We start from the raw sequence: 19404 nt of genomic DNA on the forward strand, positions 1-19404 counted from the left end.
GCAATTAAATCAACTTCATCAGCGGACAGGAGCAAGAGCAGCGGCAGAGAGCTTAGTTTATTATGCTCGCCTCGCTGCCTTTAAGCTCTGCACGAGTGTGAGTGTGTGTTTGTGGGAGAGAGCACTGTTCATTTTATACACCGCAAGAAAATGCTAGTTACAAATACCTTACTCAAAGGTAAATATATAGAGGAATCATTATAATTGTAAATCAGCACCTATCTTTGACAGCAGCTCGGAAATAGCTCGTAGCTGAGAAATAGGATAATACAGTTTAGATCTATGTTCTCAGTGCACACACACACACACATAGGGACTCAGTTTCCTTTCAGGATCCCCAGCCAGGGCACTGTGTTAATTAAGCAGCACTGACACGGAAACGTGCCGCGCTCCTGTGTGCGAGTATTAGTGGCCAGTGTACGTACATATGTATTTGAGCGGTGAAGAGGCGCTTGTGCAGGTGTGTGTGTGTGTTTGCACGTTTCCGCTTGTAATGCAATTAGTTGAAAAGTTTCCGAGGAAAAGTTTGGGAAAGTTTTTCGACAACAGTCCTTGCAAGACGCGGGGGCGCAGCTTCTCAGCGGCGTGGTTGGCTGCCAAATTATTTTTTCATTTTTATTTATCTGGGGCTCTTAAATTGCCACTCAGCCCCAATGAAAATTGATTGGCGGCCGAAAAGAAAGGAAAACAAATCAGCGGAAAATGTTTTTAAGCTGACTTTAAGTGCGTTGTGTGCCTTTCATGCTGCAGTGAAAAGTTCTCGCATAACTCCGGCACACGCCGGTGGCGTATACGCAATGTGCGCCTCATCATAGCTGGCATCATCATCGCTGTCATTATCATCATCTCTGTGTGCTGCAAATTGCTGCAGTCACGCACAACCACCCAGACTCACAATGGCACTAATAAGCTGCCATGAGGCACAATTTTCTCCCTCATTTTCCCCCAAGCCAGTTGGGAAAGTGGAAAAGTGAAAACCAGAGGCCAAAGCAGCTGTCAGGAATCAGTAAAATCAACTGGAATAGAGAAGCTCTTTAATGCCACCGGTTTAAGTCGGCCGATAGCCTTGCAGCTCCATTACTTCTCAGTTTTAAACCGAAAACGAACTCGGCTTTCTTGTACCGAGTTCTCCATTCTATTGTAGCTGCCAATTAAGTTCAGGCTCGCTTTTGTTTCGCCTTTTGACTGGATCTTTCATTAAAATAATGAAAGGATATTTCAGAGCGAAGAGGGGGGAAATTCGAGCGAACGAAAGGGAAAATCGCACGAGCTTTTCCAGCTGCAAAATGCAATCAGCACTGCCTTGTTGGGTTACGTCTTTGCCGCCTACGTTTTTGCATAAAAATAATTACCATGGCTTACAGTTCTTCTGCGCATTTGCATATTTAATAGCCGACTGGCGCAAATTTAAGATTTCGCCTCAACAGGAAACGAGCAATCTTAAAGCTATCGGGACCCATAAATTGGCAGTCTCGAACTTCATCTATTTTCCATGGGTAATTGAAAACTTTCCATGCGGATTTGCATAGCTGAAAAGGGGAAAATAAACAGAATGGAAAACGAAGGCCTAGAATGCAGTCGAAATGGGGGAAAACTTAGCTGCAAAGTTATCCTGCTGGGAGAAAGGCCAAGGACGAAATTCGTTGACAGTCGACACTCGCATTTCAAAGGCAAAGTTTTCCCAGGGAATTTGACTGCTCTCGCTGCTGATTACATGCTGATAACAATAATAGCTTAGGCTCGGAACACAGACTCACAAAAAGGAAAGGCTGAGCCGGAAAATGTGCGCCTTTCCCTTTTCTTCTCCGTCGCGCAAATTGTAAAGCGATTTGGCAAAATGTTTACGTTATTATTGATGGATGCCCCCGCTAGCTTTCCGCTCCCTCAAAGGCCGGATTATGGGGCGTTGGGGTAGGTTTCCCCACATTGTATGTGAGCCCATGTCTCTTTTGCCCTTCGAGGAGGGATCGTAAAAACGCAATTGCTGCGACGACGACCCAAAAAGCCATCAATTGTTAAGTCATTAAAAAATGTGTTTGGGTACCGGGGGCACGAAGGAGAGGCACATGAAGGCAAACGTCAGGGTTGTCAAGTGAAATTACAAACATCATTTAACTGATTGGGATAATGGCCCAGCAAGCTGTTCCCTGCACTGAGAAAATATGATTGGAATGTGAAGTTGAAGATTATTTGCTCCTATGTTTTCCAAAAACCATTCAGCTGAAACGAACTTAAATCTCTAAAAATAGCATCGACACCCGGGTAAACATTTCATAACATATTGCGAGCAACTGCGCATCTACAGCATTTGCCTTTCCACTGTTCCAGTCCACGTCCATTGAAAACTCAGTACATTAGAGCTTCTCGCCCGGAACGGTTCCAAGATGTTTCACTCAAGGAAAGCTATATTGTGGGGATTGGTTCTTCTGTGCCTGCTGTTCCTACCTTTGACCACCCAAACGCAGCTCGACAGGATCGAAGACAAACTGAACAATTTGCAGTGGAATCTGGAACGCATTAAAGACCTACTGCAAAATGCCAACAGGGAGAGTCCGACTAGACGATTCAATAATCTTAGGGGTTCCTCGCTCGTTAACGCGCTTCATTCGCCAGTAGGGCAATGAAGATCACTTAATATCACTCTCACTGGAATACACCAATGTATAACCGCAATAATTTTGATTCCGAAATAAACAATTTGCTTTTTTCAAAGTGGAATCCATTTCTCGGGCATTTATCAAATATAAAGCTTTAAACTGCAAAATCAGAAGAACTCTCCCTTCGATCTACGTGCTCTGAACCGAGATATTGAGTGGAAGGGAGGAATTTTAGACAGATTTCGTATGCCAGTTGATGCCTGGCTGGAATTTGTTCGCCTAAATGCCCTCATGGGCGCCATAAATCACACAGATATGCCAAATACGAATAGGGAGGGACCTGCTGAAATATACACATAAATGCGAAACACATTTGTGTGAAAATAAATGTGTGTACCCATAGATAGCCGCAGACTGGCTGTGTTTCTGGGGTACATAAAACATAAACGTCTATTATTCAATTAACTCGCACAGTGGGTCCGCAGCAGGTGCGGCGGGGTCAGAGGTCGACCCCGGGTCCCGACATCAATTACGACGTTGTGGCAAACACCCAGTCGGCAAGATGGCAAACAACAGGAGCAGGAGGAAATGGCAGTCCGTGCGAAGGACGGGGAGCAGTGCACAGATAAAAAAGTGGGTCTCTATCACTTGAATATTCGCATAATTAAGCAGCCAGCAAAGTGGTTAGTGTCTAAAAGTATGCAACATGCATATGCACACTTTGAAAAGCCAGATGATGCTTAATTAGTTAAACATAATATCAAATTATTTGTTTTTCCCATTCAACACAAACTACTACCTCAAACATTTGGTTTTCTTGTGTAGCTATCGCACTGCGGTCTAGTAATTGTACGACATGTTAACACCAAAAGCAACCACATTTCCTCGACTCCACATCCACCCATCGATAGGCCCATTGTCTGGCCCGCCTGCTAACGTGGCTCATGGGTGCCTTTGGGCGGGGATGGGGGTGTGGCTTCCAAGTGGGTGTAAGTGCTGAATGAAAGTCATTTACAGCGCAAATCGAATAATATTCTAAATCAATTACGTACAACTACGACTTGATCGATAAGGGAAACAGGAAGGAGTTCAATTCTTCTTACTGGAACTGGGCTGGGACTTTTTCATTGCTCTTGCAGATATTAATTTAATTACTTAGTAGTACTTAGTACTTAACATTAATTTTCTACTTTAGATAAATGTTTTCACAGGAGTTGCGTACATGAAAAGTCAAGAAGGCAGAGGAAATGATCAGTAATGAGCATTGGCAGAGCAGCTGGGACTCGGCAATAGGATTTCCTTCCTTATGGGCAAATGAACCCGTTGTTCCAGATTCCCATGCCACAAGGACCAACAATTTGGTGCGAACAGCAGACAAACAAAACCAACAACCGACTGACGGAAGCCTCGGACTTCGGGGCTCAGCCTTGACCAGCCCAAATGCTGTTTGGGATTTTAAAAGAGTTGGCCCCATGTCAAGTTGGGTGTCCTGTCCCCCGACCCCCGACCCAACTGATTCCCACTTAAAGCCGAGAGAGCAGTCTATGAACGGAAGGGGGACCAAAGTTGGGGGCAACAGGAGCCAGGAGGACATCGGCAATTTGTGGCCGGCAGAGAGTCGCTCATGTCCGTTGGATTGGATTGGATTGCCAGCGGGAACTGTGGATGACAGATGGACATGGCCACGTACTCCCCCACTTTTTCTCCATGGGGAGCAATTGTGCGAGAGGCGGCTCTGGTTTTAAAAAAATGCTATGTCTATCGGTGGGCGTGTCACAGCATTTGCCATTGATTTTATGGCCCAAAATGCGAGGCGTTGAGCCACAAGAAAAAGAGGAGGGAAAGGCAAGCCTAAGGCTTCGAATTCTGATGGCCATTCTAGTGGCATGTGAAAGTAAGCCTTGTTGGGATTACGACCGACCACATCGGGACCTCAAATAAAACAGAGAGCATTAAAACCGAGCAAATCTGTATTTTATAGTACGAAGTTAAAAATTGATTGGACTTCATTTCATTATTCGTAGCACAATTGCAATATCCGACTATTTATTTTATTACACAATAACTGTATGCTATTTAATTACTCTCAGTTTTTTACATCCTTTAAGCTCTCCTTAATTTGATTTTAGGTTGTGATTGGCTCTGCCAATTTATTGCACTTCTATTCAATATTCATAGGTTTATATCTGTGGCACGGATTTTGTTTGCCATGCATCGTACGTATCCACATTGCTGACGAATAAAAGCATTCTGATATTAAATTCTCTGAATTTGGGAGTTTGTTTGTTTGTTGTTCCTCAGAATCCGAATGTAGGCGAATAATTCATATTTGTAAACGTTGATTTATTGCCCCATTTAATATCCCTAATATATGAATGCGTTTAATTCGATTCAACTTCTTTTCGAATAATAGAAAGATTATTTATTTAACTCGCAATCTCTCATTACTATGCATACACATATCTGGACATGGCCAAAACTATCTGAGCTTAAATTTCTGCGTTAAGTATGTGCTTTAAATGCTCTTGTAGTTGCTTCTCCTTTTTGCTCTGTGCACACCCAATGTCAAGAGTCCTGCAACAAGGATCTCGAGTTATGCTGTCATAGCATACTTCTGATGACAATTTAGTTACAAATTCGTTTGGCCTTCTGCTTTCCAGCAGCAGCTTCTAATGCTTTGTGTGCTGTTTTTTCTTAGCATTTCTACTTTTTTCACTGGATTTCCATCGCAATTTGCATATCAGTCTTGCCATTGAGGAGCCAACGACAAGGGCTCAGGAACAGAGCTTCCTGGCTTTGTCTGTTTGCCATGTTCTTGAAGAGCGAAAGTAGTTGCTATCCGCAGGTAACTTTGTCCTCCAGTTTGCAGAACGATGCGATTTATTAAAATTGTTCTACATTTTCTGCACTTTGTTTGCCTGCATGTTTTGTACCTCCTCGGCTACAAGACTTTTCTACGCCTTCTCATCCGACTACAAAATATATTTTCCATTGTTAGACTGCTGGCATTTTCTTGTGGCTCTGGGAAAAGGAAAATAGCAGGGAAGATAGAAAAAGCCCAGCTGAAGGAGCGCTCAATGACGCAGCCAACTGCAGCTGACAGCACCAGCATCATGAGACACATTTTCGTGTGGCAGCAAATTTCCTTTTCAACGCGCCAGCGAGAAAATTGGGGGGAAACTGTGAAGCTCTGAAACTGCTTCCTCACTTCGTTGCCTGCGATTTATTTTGCGTGTGCACTCGAAAGTATGCCATAAAGAAATGCATAAAGAATTCGCCCCGTGGAAAGAGCTTCGCAACTGGGCAACTTTCAATGGCTGCGCGTAAGGAGATGCCCCATAAAAGTTTACGCCTCCTGCAAATTTGCTTGGGAAATATGCAGCGAACACATAAATATTTTCGTGACACTAAATTAAATTATTGCAGCTTCCTGCATTAGCACTGCGAAAAAAGTTTACTTAAAGTTTCCCTGATTAATAAGTTCGTTTATATCAGCCTCCTATTTTTGACTAACTTTTTGTGTACAAGGTCACTCTGGAATTAAGAGCTAATAGGATAAGTCCAATGGTCACACTATTGATTCAGCTTTGAAAATATAATGTGAAGATACTTCTACGTGTATAAAATATCTCACTGTTCTTAAATGAACTCCCACGACAACAGGAAAACTTAAATGAAGCAGAAATTTATGAAAGGCCGCAAGCATCAAGTAAATTGAGTAGAAAGGGCAATGCGATTATAAGGAGACCAGGAAGCTGTCTGCTTCTCAAAAACATCACTCAAGCCCCAAACCTGACAAAGAAGTCGGGGGGCCACAAAAAATGGAGGCAGGGGCAAGGTCAGCACAAGACACAATGCAGCACAGGAAGCGCTGGCGGGAATGGGGGAAGGAAAACAGGGGCGACAACAATGATGATATGGCTTATATGGCCCGATGAAGTGATAAATACATTATGTGATGAGGGCAAGAGGAAAGCACTATTTAAAGAATGTGCCACGGAAGGGCGGAACGCTACTAGGAGCAGGGTCGAAGTTGAGTAGGGAGCAAATAAATTAGCGCACCACACTGCGTATGATTAATGTGCTTATTAAACGGCGTTGCTGCTGTCTGCTTGGGTCAACAACCAGTTTGCTGGCAACGGCGGAGCTTCCACAACTAATCGAAATAAATAGCGCAACACGCAATAAGTCAAAGACCCTTGCTGAAAGACAGAAACTGCAAATAGAAAAGTGAGTTCTTCAGCAAAAAAAAAAAAAAGAGATTCACTAGCCATATATACTCAGTTATATTGTTCCTATTAAGTGCTATAAATTCATCATAAATTTATATGGAATAATTTAGAGCGGTATTGATATCCCTATCTTATTAAGTATTCTTATATGAAGGGATTGTAAATATTTGTCCGCCAATGATGTTTGTTCAGAAGTAAAACCTTGGCAAACATTAATCGCAGGTCGAGTCACGACGCACTTATAGAACCGCATTCACTGGGCAAAACTGTCGCATGACTTGTAGGGGGAGGTTGGGGTAGTCAAGCCAAGGATTTCTCGACCACAAGAAAATCCGTGCCGCAAGCTGGTGACCTTTGCACTTTGGGCCACTGGAGGAGGCGGGGTGGTAAACTTTTGCCACTGCTAAATAAAAGATAAGCTGACCAAGTTCCCGATAAGGTCAAGGCAATCGCTGCCATGTTTAGCATTAATATTTGATGGCCTGTCTTTCCGAGCATGCATCAATCGAACCCTTATCACAGGAGGATTGGTTAAAGAATTGAGAAAAATTACGTCGCTTGTCGGAAACAATTTCTTGCAATCACAAATAACATGTGCGACAAGCAAAAGTCGAAGTAAACGATTGTTTACCTTAATTATGAAATAGATGGTCACACATTACACACATGATATTGCGTTTTTCCATTAATTTTCCCGCCCTTGGTAAGGTCACACTATAAGAACTTAGAGGTCAGTTTTGATACTCTTACGAGATTATACCTTAAGTCCGCTGCTGCTGGGCTGTCGAAAGAATCGAAAGGAGCTGGGCGTATCGATGGTATGTTGTCGGGCCAAGACTCCGTGACCCGTGACACTGGACTGTCGGAACCAGGGCAGCGAGATCTTGCGGCGACTTTTCCGCTGAACTGGTGCTGGATTGGGGGCGGGATTGCTTGAAGACGTGGCGGACACGGCGGGAAAGGTGAACGGAGACTGCTCCTGCTGACTGTGGCCATTCTTGCCAGGTGTTCCGGCTCCTGCCGGCGGTGGGGAAGTGGAGTCGTCCTCCTGCAGGGTGCAGAGCGGCGTATTTTGAGCAGAGTCCGCAATGGACGGCGACGGCGAAGGATCGCCCACGGCGATTGGTGCGCTCGTGGGCAGCGGTGTATTGGGCAGGGATACGTAGCCCTTGGTCGGGGTGTCCTCGCCGCACTTGAGCCGCTCCAGCGAGCTCTTCTTGCCGCCGCCCCCGCCGACACCGTCGGCGGAGTCCACACTGTTCATCCGCTCGTTGAGAAACTTCTTAACACTCTTCATGATTCCTTGGCTCCGTTTTCTCCTCCTTTTGCGGGTAACTTACACAATCACTTTCATTTTTCGGTTAAATCACAGTCCAAAGGAAAAGCAGGCGGTGGGCTCTTTTATTTTTAAAACAAATTCGGGGCTTCGTTAGCAGTCAGCCGCAAATCGATAAAGTTCTCCGACTCCTAGACCGAAATGTTTTATTTTTATTTTCCAGCGAACGTGAGTGTGTGTGTGTGTGTGAGAGAGAGACTGCCTGATTGGATTTTACATCCTGCAGGATGTTCGCACACAAACGCACTGGGTATCTATATGGATTTCACATATGGTGGTGACAGTTTTGCTGCGGTCTCGTTTCTCGCTGTCTTTGACTTTCAATTAGTGCAACGCGGCGTATGATCAATTTTAAGCTCACAGCCTGCTTTTTGCATTTTAATTAATGCAATGTTTGCACAGTCTGTGCCGCATTTAATTATGACTTTAAATTGATTGAGTGCTTCAGCACAAAGGGATTTAGCCTCACTAAGATAAGCAAACAAAAGCAAACCGGTATTAATAAACTGAGCTGATTGCGATTTAGGCCAGTGATTGCAGTTAGAAAGATAGTTAAGACAGATATACATATTTCCAGTGCTCTTTTTGTTTGCTTATACTCGGGCATTTTTTGTTTTATACACTTATTTTTAGAAACAGATCCGTGAAATACTAATGGTTTGATTATTGCTGTTAACTAAATCGAATTAACTAAATCAAAGAAGCTGGCTGCCCTTGTCTTGTCGGCATCATTCGACCGCCACTTTTCATTTTGGCCACTTCTCCCGCTTCTGTTATGATTTCGCTGTTTAAATATATTTTATTTATTTTATTTGCATAGATAAAAAGCTGCCCACCGCCAAACGGCCCAAATTTATCTTGAATTTTCTTAGCGCACGTTTGTTTACCCCGAACTATGTCCGTATATAAGGCCTATATCTATGCACATGGGTTTGTTATTTTTACACATTTCTGTTTGTTGCTCGACAGTCGTTGCCAGGCGTTTAGCGCGTGTTTCCGAAAAAGTATCTCAAGATTGGGAAGATGTGGCAGGTGCGCCATAGCGACTGCCACTTCAGCCGGTCCGCCGATCTCGGAATCGCAGCCGAGCAATTATGACTGGGTTTTCTCAGATTCTGTTTGCTTTCCTTGCTATTTTCCCATCGCTTTTACCCCTTCAATAGTTTAGGGGAAAACAATTTCCCTGGCAAGTGGGAACAGAATTTAAGGCGAGTGAATCGGGAAGACTCTTCCAGTTCAAATCTAAACTATGAGTCTATAGATATTATTCTCTGCACTTGAGTCCCCAAAAAGAATTTATTTTTCGGTTCAGTACCTAAATACTTTGATTCGCCCAAGTGATTTAGATATTTTTATTGGTTTAGGATGGAACATTAAACCGCAAAGTGAGGGTATTTGCAAATGTTCGGCATGAGCTGGCCGAGAAAATTTGCATACGTTCGAGGAAATTCGAGGGCCTTTTGAGCAGCTGTTCGCTAAGTGGCATTCCCATCACTTTTGGGCCAGATGCTGTTGGTTCGGTTTTTCTCTTTTAAAAACACTGAAAACTTTGCTCCTTTCCGTGGCGAAGAGGGTGTGTGTATTTACACCCACTGCTAGGACTCGTTGACATTTTGTGGCGTTGACAAAATGCCAGACATATTTCCCATTTTCCTAGCCTTCTTTCTCAGCAGTTTGTCCTAATACTTTCATTTCATTCACTCAAAAAGCCAACCTAATTCAATTTTTGCAAATGAATGCACACAGTGGGGAAAATGGGGAGAATGGGGTGTTGTTAGAGCAACGCTTGGATTTCAAACTAAATTAATTTAGTATCGCCCCCCAAACTTAAAGTAAGCTTGGTAACTTTTGCTTACTTCCCTGGTGGTATCAAAGTAAAGGGATTACCCCTTTTTGCAGTTTGAGCCATTTATTCCACATTTTAAATACATTTTCAATGAAATTGTATTAAATCTAATGAACACCTACTCAAAAAAGTCTCAAAGGATTCAAAAACTGTTTTAATCCTGCCTGCTGGCTAGATTTGAAAGTTTGCCCACGAGATCAAAATAAAAGTGGGGAAAGAGCGCCAAATGGAAAACGCATCCGACTGCAGCTCGGAAAACGTTTCTAGCATTGGAAACTTTGGAAATGTGTTTCCTTTGTTCGGTTCTGTTGGGTCAACTAAGCGGTTTTGACCGACCACAGTTGCTAGTGTTTGTGTTGTTCGTATGCTCTTTTAATTGCTTCCGGCTGCAAATTGGATTAGATTAGGCCAAACTGGCCTTTGCCAAGGGGTTGGGTCCATCATGGAAATGGAAGTACCAGAGAGGATACCAGCCAGGATGTGACAACTGATGGATACAACGGAAAGGGCACAAGGCTGGACATTGCACTCGTTTTCTCTGTTTGCAGTTCACCCAACTGGCACTCAAATTAAATTGCAATGCATCGACTCGATAATTATAATGACCAAAACATGTCGTGTCTACATCAGCTGCAACTGAAAAAAAGCAATATAAAACCCACAGCACACAGGGAGCCAGAGCCACCGTATTAGCTGAGCTATTCCACGGAACCACAACCCTATCGCGTTGAAATAAATATTAAAATGCAATAGATAAGCGTGGAATTAATGGCCCTAACTCGGGTGAGTTGGCCAATCTAAGAACAAAGCACTGGCTGGTGGCGACTATCAGATACCCTTCATGGGAAAGAGCCGAAGATGTGCCTGGGGATTTGGTATGGAAAATCCAATATATAAAATCCGAGATAAAATATTTAGGTAAGTTATATTAATCAGATAAAGTTTAAAAAGGTAGCATGAAATATTTAATTGAATGCCCTTTTCTAACTTTAATACGGTAATACGTGTAGTGTACGGAGTAAGATATAATTATAAGTATTTTGCCAACACGTATTTCTTTTGGTGCTACGCATTTCTGAGAAATCCAAGATATTCTGGCCATGATACACTGCGATCGCTGTGCAGTTGACAGCAGCGCTCGAGGGGTTTTTTGGGGGCAACGAATCGTCTAAATGGGGGGAATGTAACTGCTACTCAAGTGACTGAAGGCGTGAAAAAGGTCAAAGGCAGCGGTGGCGGAAAAGTGGGTGGAAGGGTGGCATTTTCGCCTGCGGCTGCTGCAGACATTTTCATCCTCAGCTCATTTTTTCTCTTTTTGCCCTCGCAAAAATGCTATAAAGGGTTCCCCCGCTCGCTTGTGTAGTTTTTGGCAGCAGAAACAGCTTTTTATCATTTTTATTTGCATTACTCGGATTGTTGTTTCACTTTTGTTTCTAGTTATTTATATAAGCCAGGTCTTTGTTTACACCATTTTTCGGGACAGTTTAAGGCCTAAACAAGAGGCTGTCATTTATGTAATCTTCTCTTTTGAGTATTGTTTAAATTTTTGCGGCATTAGCGGGTATTTTTGTTTGTTGATATGGCGACTTTCTTTCAATTTTTGATTTGGTAGAGTGTGTTGAGTATCTTTATCTTTCGAGTACTTGTTCTTATCACGGTGATAATGGGCGATTTTCAATCACTTGATTTTCTCCATACAATTTATGGACGTTGCATACTGCGCTCCTCTTTAGTGGGTTCACTCAAAGAAATGTAGAATAAAGGTGCAGCTTCAGAGTTTTAGTGAAGAAGAGACTGCTGCTGCTGCTGCTTTTGCTGCTGCGTTTGGCGTTTTTTGGCCGGGCGGCGCGCATCTGCAGGCAGCAGGCGATGGAAAATCCGAGAGGAAAACTGAGGAAAACCCGAGCAGCCCGGCGGTGAGTGAACGAACCTCTTGGCTGAAACTCTGCGGAGCAACTGGAGCAGCAGCTGCCCCACACGAACCCACGAATTCACGAATTCACGAATCCAACGAATTCGCAGCGACGAACGCACCGAAAACATTCGCAATGCCAACTGCCTTAACCCACTACACCCAAGGGGGGTTCAAATTGGCGAAAAGAAAGAAAACCAAAAAGCTTTCCACGGAAACTCGGAGAGTGCTTCTGCCCGGAGCTTTCACTCTCTCAGGTTGTTATTGTTGGGGTCTGTGCGTTTTCAGATGGGCGGGAATTTCGTTTCAGCTAATTATTTAAATTAATTCCGCTTTTTTAAAGGGACGTTAATCATTTCTTGTATTAATCAGGATGGGCATAAATAGATCTCTAAACATGCAAAATAGAACAAGAAATAGAAAACAGTCCAACAGATTGCAAAGCATCCCAGATATAATATCTTAAATGATGTATCTTATTTGCACAATTGGCTCCTTGAATCAATTTTATTCGGACTATCATATAGCAACCATAAAATATAATAAACACAGCAAGAAGTTTCGGGGTGTTGGACGGATCCCTGGAGCCGTAAAATAGTAGCACAAGTAAAGCCCTTAACCTCGGTAACCTCTTCCACATAAGACAAACGGTTATGTCGGTCGTAAAACCGCTCGAAATCTGCGCATCTTAGCGTTAGTGGCGAAATCTGGCGGGTTTTGCCGAAACGCTGCCCGTTGACAGTTGAAAGACGCTCGCAGACAGACCTAACTATAAAGAAGTGTCACATAAAATTTACATTAACCAAATGTAACGAAACGGCGCTAAAAGCAGTCATATATAATCCAGCACACACTCGACCTACAAGATACAGACGGCTGCTGGCTGGAAACTAGGAGCCGTCGACAAGCAGCGGTCTCGAAGAGTTCCACGCACCAGCGAGGGAAATCTCATTAAGCCCTGCTATGAATTTTAAACATGTTGCAGGACCCGAATCGAACTCATCCGATCCGAGTCGTGGCGAGCGGGAAAACTAGTTCAGCTGGCCAATGGCAGCGGAGTCCACGACTCTGGGATGGAGAGACAGATGTGTCAGTTGGAGATGAGGGTGCAAGCTGCTTCCATGTGAGGTAGGACTACTGGCAAAGTTCTTTTTGGAGCTTAAAGCTACCTGGAAAATAGGGGGAAACTCACTGAGAACAGTCACACAGCCAAAATAAGGGGAACACTCTGAGTGCTTTCGAATCTAACTAGTAGGTATTAACAATAGTTACTTTTGTAGTTATTTACGCATTCCTGTAACTTGCCACTTAAATCATAATCAAATCAAACCTTATATGCGAACTTACCTTATTATCACTATCTGTGGTATTACCCGATCCGAAGCTAGCCAGAGAACAGCGATCATGATCATTTTCCGTGAGCTGTTCATCCAAGTCACGCGAGGATCGTTGCGAGGAGCCCGAGTGTTTAGCTGGAGACTTGGGCAAGGTCAAAGAGGTGCCCGAGAAGCAGGTCTCCTGCATGACTTCACGCAGCTTCTTAACCCAGATCTGTAAGTTATAAAAAGGTATTAAGTCAAGGCATTTAAGTATCGATGAACTACTAACCTGCTTGGTTTCCAAGCTCGTTGCCTTCAGCACGATCCTGCAATCCGAGAGCATGGGTGAACGACCCGTCCACACGGCAAACTTAGTCTCATCGCCTTCGATGTGCTCTGTGATGCCCATGTCGGTGGTCATGAGCTTGCTTTTAAATTGGTACTTGACTACGTTGGATTCCTTTACCTCCTTGGCGAACAGGAGATACAACTCAAACAAGAAGACCCGACGCTCTCTGCCCTTTCGAATGATCTGCTTGGTATCCCAGGCTTGGAAGGCGTCCTGCAGCACAACTTCACCCAGTTTGTCTACGGAGACATCACAGTTTTCCAGCAGCGAAAGATGCATGGCATCGTTGGCCTTTTTGGGGACATTGAGCATCACCTCGAGGCCTTCTTTGATTTCGCCGTGGCTCTCCTCGCAGCAGGAAAGGAGATCCTTAAGTAACAGCTGGTATTTGGTGATCCTCTGCACAGGTTTGATGAGATAGGCGGGCAGGGGATGATCTACCTCCAGGCGCCGCTGTAGTTCTTCAAAGAAACTGCCGCCGTGCTGGACCAGCAAATTATTCGATGTGGGCTTGTTCTTGCAGTAGTGCACATACATATCGAACTTGGAGGCCCAGGTCACAAAGCAATGACCCACATCCTCAGGCATTGTCTCGTATTTCTCCAGCTCTCGCAAGAAAATCTTCTGATGGAAGTGGTGTATTTCCCTGATGTTGCCGAATATCACATCTTCCTGTCCAATGAGGGCAGAAGGTACATTTTTTCCCACTCGGAATTCCTCAAGGAAACACTTGATGCAAGTGGCCAGATCATTAACATACGCCCTCTCTGTTTGCATCAGTTCAGCCATGATGAACTCTTTCCTCCTCGCTGACTTGCGCTTCTCCTCGTTTATCTCCTTGTTCTCCTTATTGCTGCTGTTTAGCTTGGCCTCCAGCGTGGGGTCCGAATGACGATCCCCAGAGGAGGAGCTTATCGAACTGTTTCCATCGGAGCCCAGAAGTAACTGCTGCTGGGACATGCCCAAAGACTTCTCCAACTGCTCGCAGTAGCTGTCCATGCGGTTGCTGAAGTCCTTGTACCGCTGATCCACGGACGCCACCCATTGCTTGATATCGCTGGCGTGGGCATGACCCTTTTCCACTAAACTATCAGCTAGTTGGATCAGAAGCTTGACCCTTTCGCGAGTCTCCTTAGCAGTGCTTCGGAATTCATTATGCTCTTTTAGCAACCCTTCTGTTTCCTCCTTGCTTATGCCCACCAGATTGGACCTAGAGGAGAGATACGCTTCTCCGGTGTTGTGAATCCATTCGATCGCCTGTTTGGCGCTTCTCTCAAAGAGAACGAACTGCTGGCACTGATCCAGAGATTTCTTGCGCAGCGTCCAGTAATCGAGAACTTGATTTTCCTGAGTCAACAGCTTATCCAGTTTGCTCTTCACGTGGCCTTCACAGTTGCCTTTATACTGATAGCACTGCTGCGATCGGTTAGCGTACTTTAGAAAAGTCTCAGCTGTGCGACGCGCCAAAGTACAGGCCTTCAGGAAAGCCTCCTTCTGCTCCTGGTGTTTCGAGATCAACTGGACAATGGCTTGAGCTTTGTCGCTGCCTCCTCCACCGTCACACCAGTCATCCTCACGTTTGTACTCCCGCTCTAAGCTGTCCAGAACCGAGCACACCTGCTCGGCTGTTTTGTAGAAGTTTATCGAGGCGGTCACCAGCTTGTGCCGCTCCTCCGCGTAAGTCACCAGCTGCTGCCACTTCTTCGTCACATCGTCGCTGATTTCATCGATGGATAGCGGGTCGTAATGGTTAGCATTGATGAGGGCGTCTGCACGGTACTTAACCTGCACCGCCGATGTGTGCGTCTTCTCGATGGCAATCTGCAGGAATGGAATATATTAATAATCGTAAAACTACTTCGAATGATATTCAGCGTAACCTGGAATTGCTCATGACCCTTGCGCAGCTGCTCGGCCTCCTGCAAACTGTTGGGCGTGACGAAACTTGCCACCAGCATGGCTTCTCCATTGCGGATCCACGAGATAACCTGGTTGGCATCGTTCTGGAATTGACATAGCTGCACCGCTTGCTCAAGCTTGGCCCGCTTGGCCTCGGACATTTCCTCCAGATCGATCTCCCGTTCCCGCAAGAAGTCAAGCAGATACTCAATCCTAGCCTGAGCCGTGTGCGTGGCATCCGCCATGGAGATGAAGCCAGCGTTCTCAAAGAGCTGCAGCAGGTCCTGACCCTGCTGCACGACCTCGTAGGTGGCGTTCTGTATTTCCGTCACCGACTCGTTGTGCATGCGAATAAGTTGTTCGGCCTTTTGGTAGTCCCTGGAGAGGTCAGCATGCTGGAGCTCCTCGGACCACATCTCCATTTGCACGGACAGCAACCTGGCATCCCGCTCAAAGTAGCGCAAACGCAGTATGAGATCGGCGCGAAACTTGCGGGCGGACCAGAGCTCCTCCAACTCCACTTTCTGTTTGTTCAACTTCTCCAGGGTAGCCTCCAGAGCGGCAATGGAACCAGTATTGTCGGCATACTCCAGGGATCGCATTTCCTGCAGCAGAGCTTCACCCTGGGAGATGGTTGTAAGGCAGACATTGACGGAGCTCTCCTGCTGATCCCTCTGGTATTGCTGCAATATGCGTTCAATGCCCTCGAGGTTCTCCTGCGAAAGACGCGTTTCATCCGTGCTCACATCCGTTCGAAGCTTGTCTATCCAGGCGGTCACGTCCTTTTCATGGGTGTAGAATATTACAGCCATATCCAGCCGACGTCTCCTTTGCTCCACTCTCTCCGCAAAACTGCCCACTTGAAGCTCCAATTCTCTGGCCACAGAATATATCTCATTGGGATCGGCTTCTCCACTTCTAGCCAATTCGTCCGCAGCTGCCAGGAGTTTTTGGGCGTTACTATAGGTGTTCTGTGCAACGTTCTCGAAATTATCGTGCGAGGTCTGATAAACCCGGGCTTTGTGGAAGTTTCTGCCTATACCCGTATTTTTCCTAAGGAAAACTTCGCCATGATTTTTCAGCCAATCCAAAACCTGCTTCACATCTTCTTGGAAGAGTCTAAGAGCCAGGGTCTGATGCAATCGCAGCCTTTCCTGATGCCACTTGGCCTCCAAGGTGCGGTGGTGGCTCAGGATCTGGTGAATCACAGCCAATACATGACTGGCGCCTTCGCTGTAATCCGCTGCTGGATTCTGTCTCTCATACTTGTTAAAACTACCACCGTTGCTATTCTTTCGGTGATCCGGGACACCAGGCGGCGGAGGTTGATTGCAGACCTGCACCAAATGATCCAGCTGATATAGGAGCTTCTTGCTCGTGGAGTGAACCTCGGTGTAAGCTTGGCACATAGCCTCATACAGGGATTGATGAGTCCGGATGGCCGTTTCCAAGCTCTGGATATCCGAGGGCAGAGGCTGAGAGGCCTGACATGCGGCTGCCCAGCTGGCCACGCTATTGCAGTACTGTTCTGCCTTGTGGTGGAAAAGAACGCTCAGTTGCAGGACAGCTGTTCTCTCATCCAAGCCCGCGGCAAAGTCCTTCCAAGTTCGGTCCAAACGTTGAGCTAGCGTTTTAATATGCTGGGCCGCATAATGCTGACTTTCGATCAGCCGAGCTGCCACGGCCAAAATCCTGTCGATGTTCACGGATACATTCATGGATGCCACGGCGAACTTCTGGTGCTCATCCTGCAGAGACTTGGCCACCGAGTAGTTGTGTCCAATCTCCACGTAGCTCATCTGGAACACATCGCGGTTGTGCAAGATCCAGTCGAACATCTTCTCGCAGTCCTGTTCGAACAGGCGCCACTGGAAGCACTGGTCAAGTTTCACCTTCTTGTGCTGCCACAGCATCAGCAGTTTCTCCTGACCGGTGTGGATGAGTTCGATTTGCCGCAGCGCTTTGTTCACGGCGGCAGACATGTCCGGGTTGCCGCCCACCGAACGAGATTGCTGCGAGGGCTGAGATTGCTGTCCGGCGGAGGAGGGGCCCGAGTCCATCTCCGGTCCGCCAGAGTTTGTGGGGGCCTGTGAATAAGATGGGCAGTTAGAAGTGTTTTTGGTATTAACAATAATAAAACATGTAATAACTTGCAATACTCGGGGTTTTTTCAAATGGAAAGTCCATCTTTTAAAAATTTAACAACAGTTTTCGACAGGAAATATAACACTTTTTTCGATTGTTGTGCAATTAATGTTTGAATAATTTATTTGGATTGATTTTTTACGAGCTTTAATGAAAATGGCCTTTGCATGTAAAATACATAATACCACAAATGTTATAAATGTAAATTTCATCTACTCTGATGGCAGACAAAACAACCTATTTCCATAATAATAGACTGAAATGTTTTCGATGGAGTTTTTCTTTGTTTTGGCATACAATTTGGCAAGTGAATGCTCGACTGAGGTTATTGACTTTTTCTGTGAAATATGTGAATGTTTATTACGCCCAAATTTATTGATAAAAAATCTCGTAACTCCGTTTATTTGTTTACTCAATATATTTACGAAAGGTAAGCTAGACGAAAGAAACGAGGAATCATCCATTTCGATTGATTCAAGTCAGTGTTCCCAAAAATTATGTGCGATTTACTGAGAGGAATCCTCTACTCGATTGCTCACCTGACCGCCTGGCGGAGCCATAGCATTGATCTTGGCCAGCAGCTTCTTGCCCTGCATGTCGAGGTCCTCGATGGGCAGCTTGGTGATCTTCTTGCGCATCTCGTTGTGGTGATCGATGGCGTGCCTGGCCAGCGGCACGTCCTCGGCGAAGTCGTTGCGGTTGAGGTCCTCCTGCAGATCGTCGATCCGATCGGCCATGTCCCCGGCCTGCCAGAAGAAGTCCTCGATGGCCAACCGGGCGTCCGTCCACTGCTGGTGATCGTACAGCTGCTGGCCCTCAAAGTCCCCGGTCAGCTGGTGGCTCTCGGCGATTTTGTTGAGGGACTCAATCGACACCGTCGTCGTCTCGAACTTGTACTTGTGCGAGGAGATCGAGGCTCGCTGCTTCTGCCAGAAGTTGTCCGGCTTGATGATCACCACGTTGTGGATATTCGCGCTGAAGTGCTCCTGCAGCACCTTCAGTATCGTCTTCACGTTGGTCGAGCAGTTGCCATTGCCTCGCATGTCAATGATGACTGTGAATCCGAGGTTCTTGGCGGCGTCGCTGAAAATAAGCCAGGTGAAAGGTGTGTTCGGTTAGAGAGAGCGATCGAAAGAGAACAGAGATAGTGGGGATACACTGGGGAAAGTTACTGCCTAGTTTGGGTAGATACTATCTACACACATACCAATTATACAGCAAACATTCTATATTAACTTATGATCCTGGAATAAGGAGTAGCTTAGAATTTTCCTTGGTACTGCTTTCAGTCAAAGCATATGACTGGCAGGTGTCTTTTTTTCGAGTGTAGTGTCTTCCCAGCAGTACGTGAGTGAGAGTGTCGCGGATCGCTCATGGTTCGTTGCTCTGTTTACGTCGCTTGCATAAATTAAGACGGAACGGCTGCTTCTTCGGTCTGAGGTCGGTTTCTATTGCTCTGACACCAATTTCAGCTAATAATTTCCTGCACACCTCGGCCTTCCAGAGCCCAGCCCGCCCAACGCTCTGATTTGCATTCCTTTTGAATTTTAATCGCTCCATTAACTATAAATATTTCTCTCATTGATGTGTGCGCAACTCCGCCTCCTCCGATTCCGCCTATAGCTTCTATTATTCCCTCTGTCTTGCCGCTACTTCTTGGCCCGATTGCGGCCGGTTCCGAATCGTTCTAAGTTCCCGGTTTTAACCACGTTATCTTCTCGTGTTTATACATACGAGTATGTTGTGCGGTCGCTTGATGGGCATGGGCA

The 19404-nt window shown here is 45.5% G+C and overlaps 1 protein-coding gene across 2 annotated transcripts in view; it reads right to left on the reverse strand.

Moving 5' to 3' along the window:
- LOC117141611 (triple functional domain protein) overlaps positions 1 to 19404 on the reverse strand; it is a 37774-nt gene that overhangs the window by 13760 nt on the left and 4610 nt on the right. Inside the window, exons 3-6 of one of the 2 annotated variants that reach the window (XM_033305128.1) lie at positions 18175 to 18718; positions 15472 to 17577; positions 13532 to 15412; positions 13271 to 13474 (exon numbers count right to left, since the gene is read on the reverse strand). In XM_033305128.1, coding sequence (XP_033161019.1) covers positions 13271 to 13474; positions 13532 to 15412; positions 15472 to 17577; positions 18175 to 18718 — 4735 coding nt within the window. Of the gene's footprint in view, positions 1 to 7589; positions 8142 to 13270; positions 13475 to 13531; positions 15413 to 15471; positions 17578 to 18174; positions 18719 to 19404 lie in introns of those variants that run through there. The other variant, XM_033305129.1, reaches the window with a different exon arrangement.

This window comes from Drosophila mauritiana, chromosome 3L (genome assembly GCF_004382145.1).
Source record: "Drosophila mauritiana strain mau12 chromosome 3L, ASM438214v1, whole genome shotgun sequence".
NCBI lineage: Eukaryota > Metazoa > Arthropoda > Insecta > Diptera > Drosophilidae > Drosophila > Drosophila mauritiana.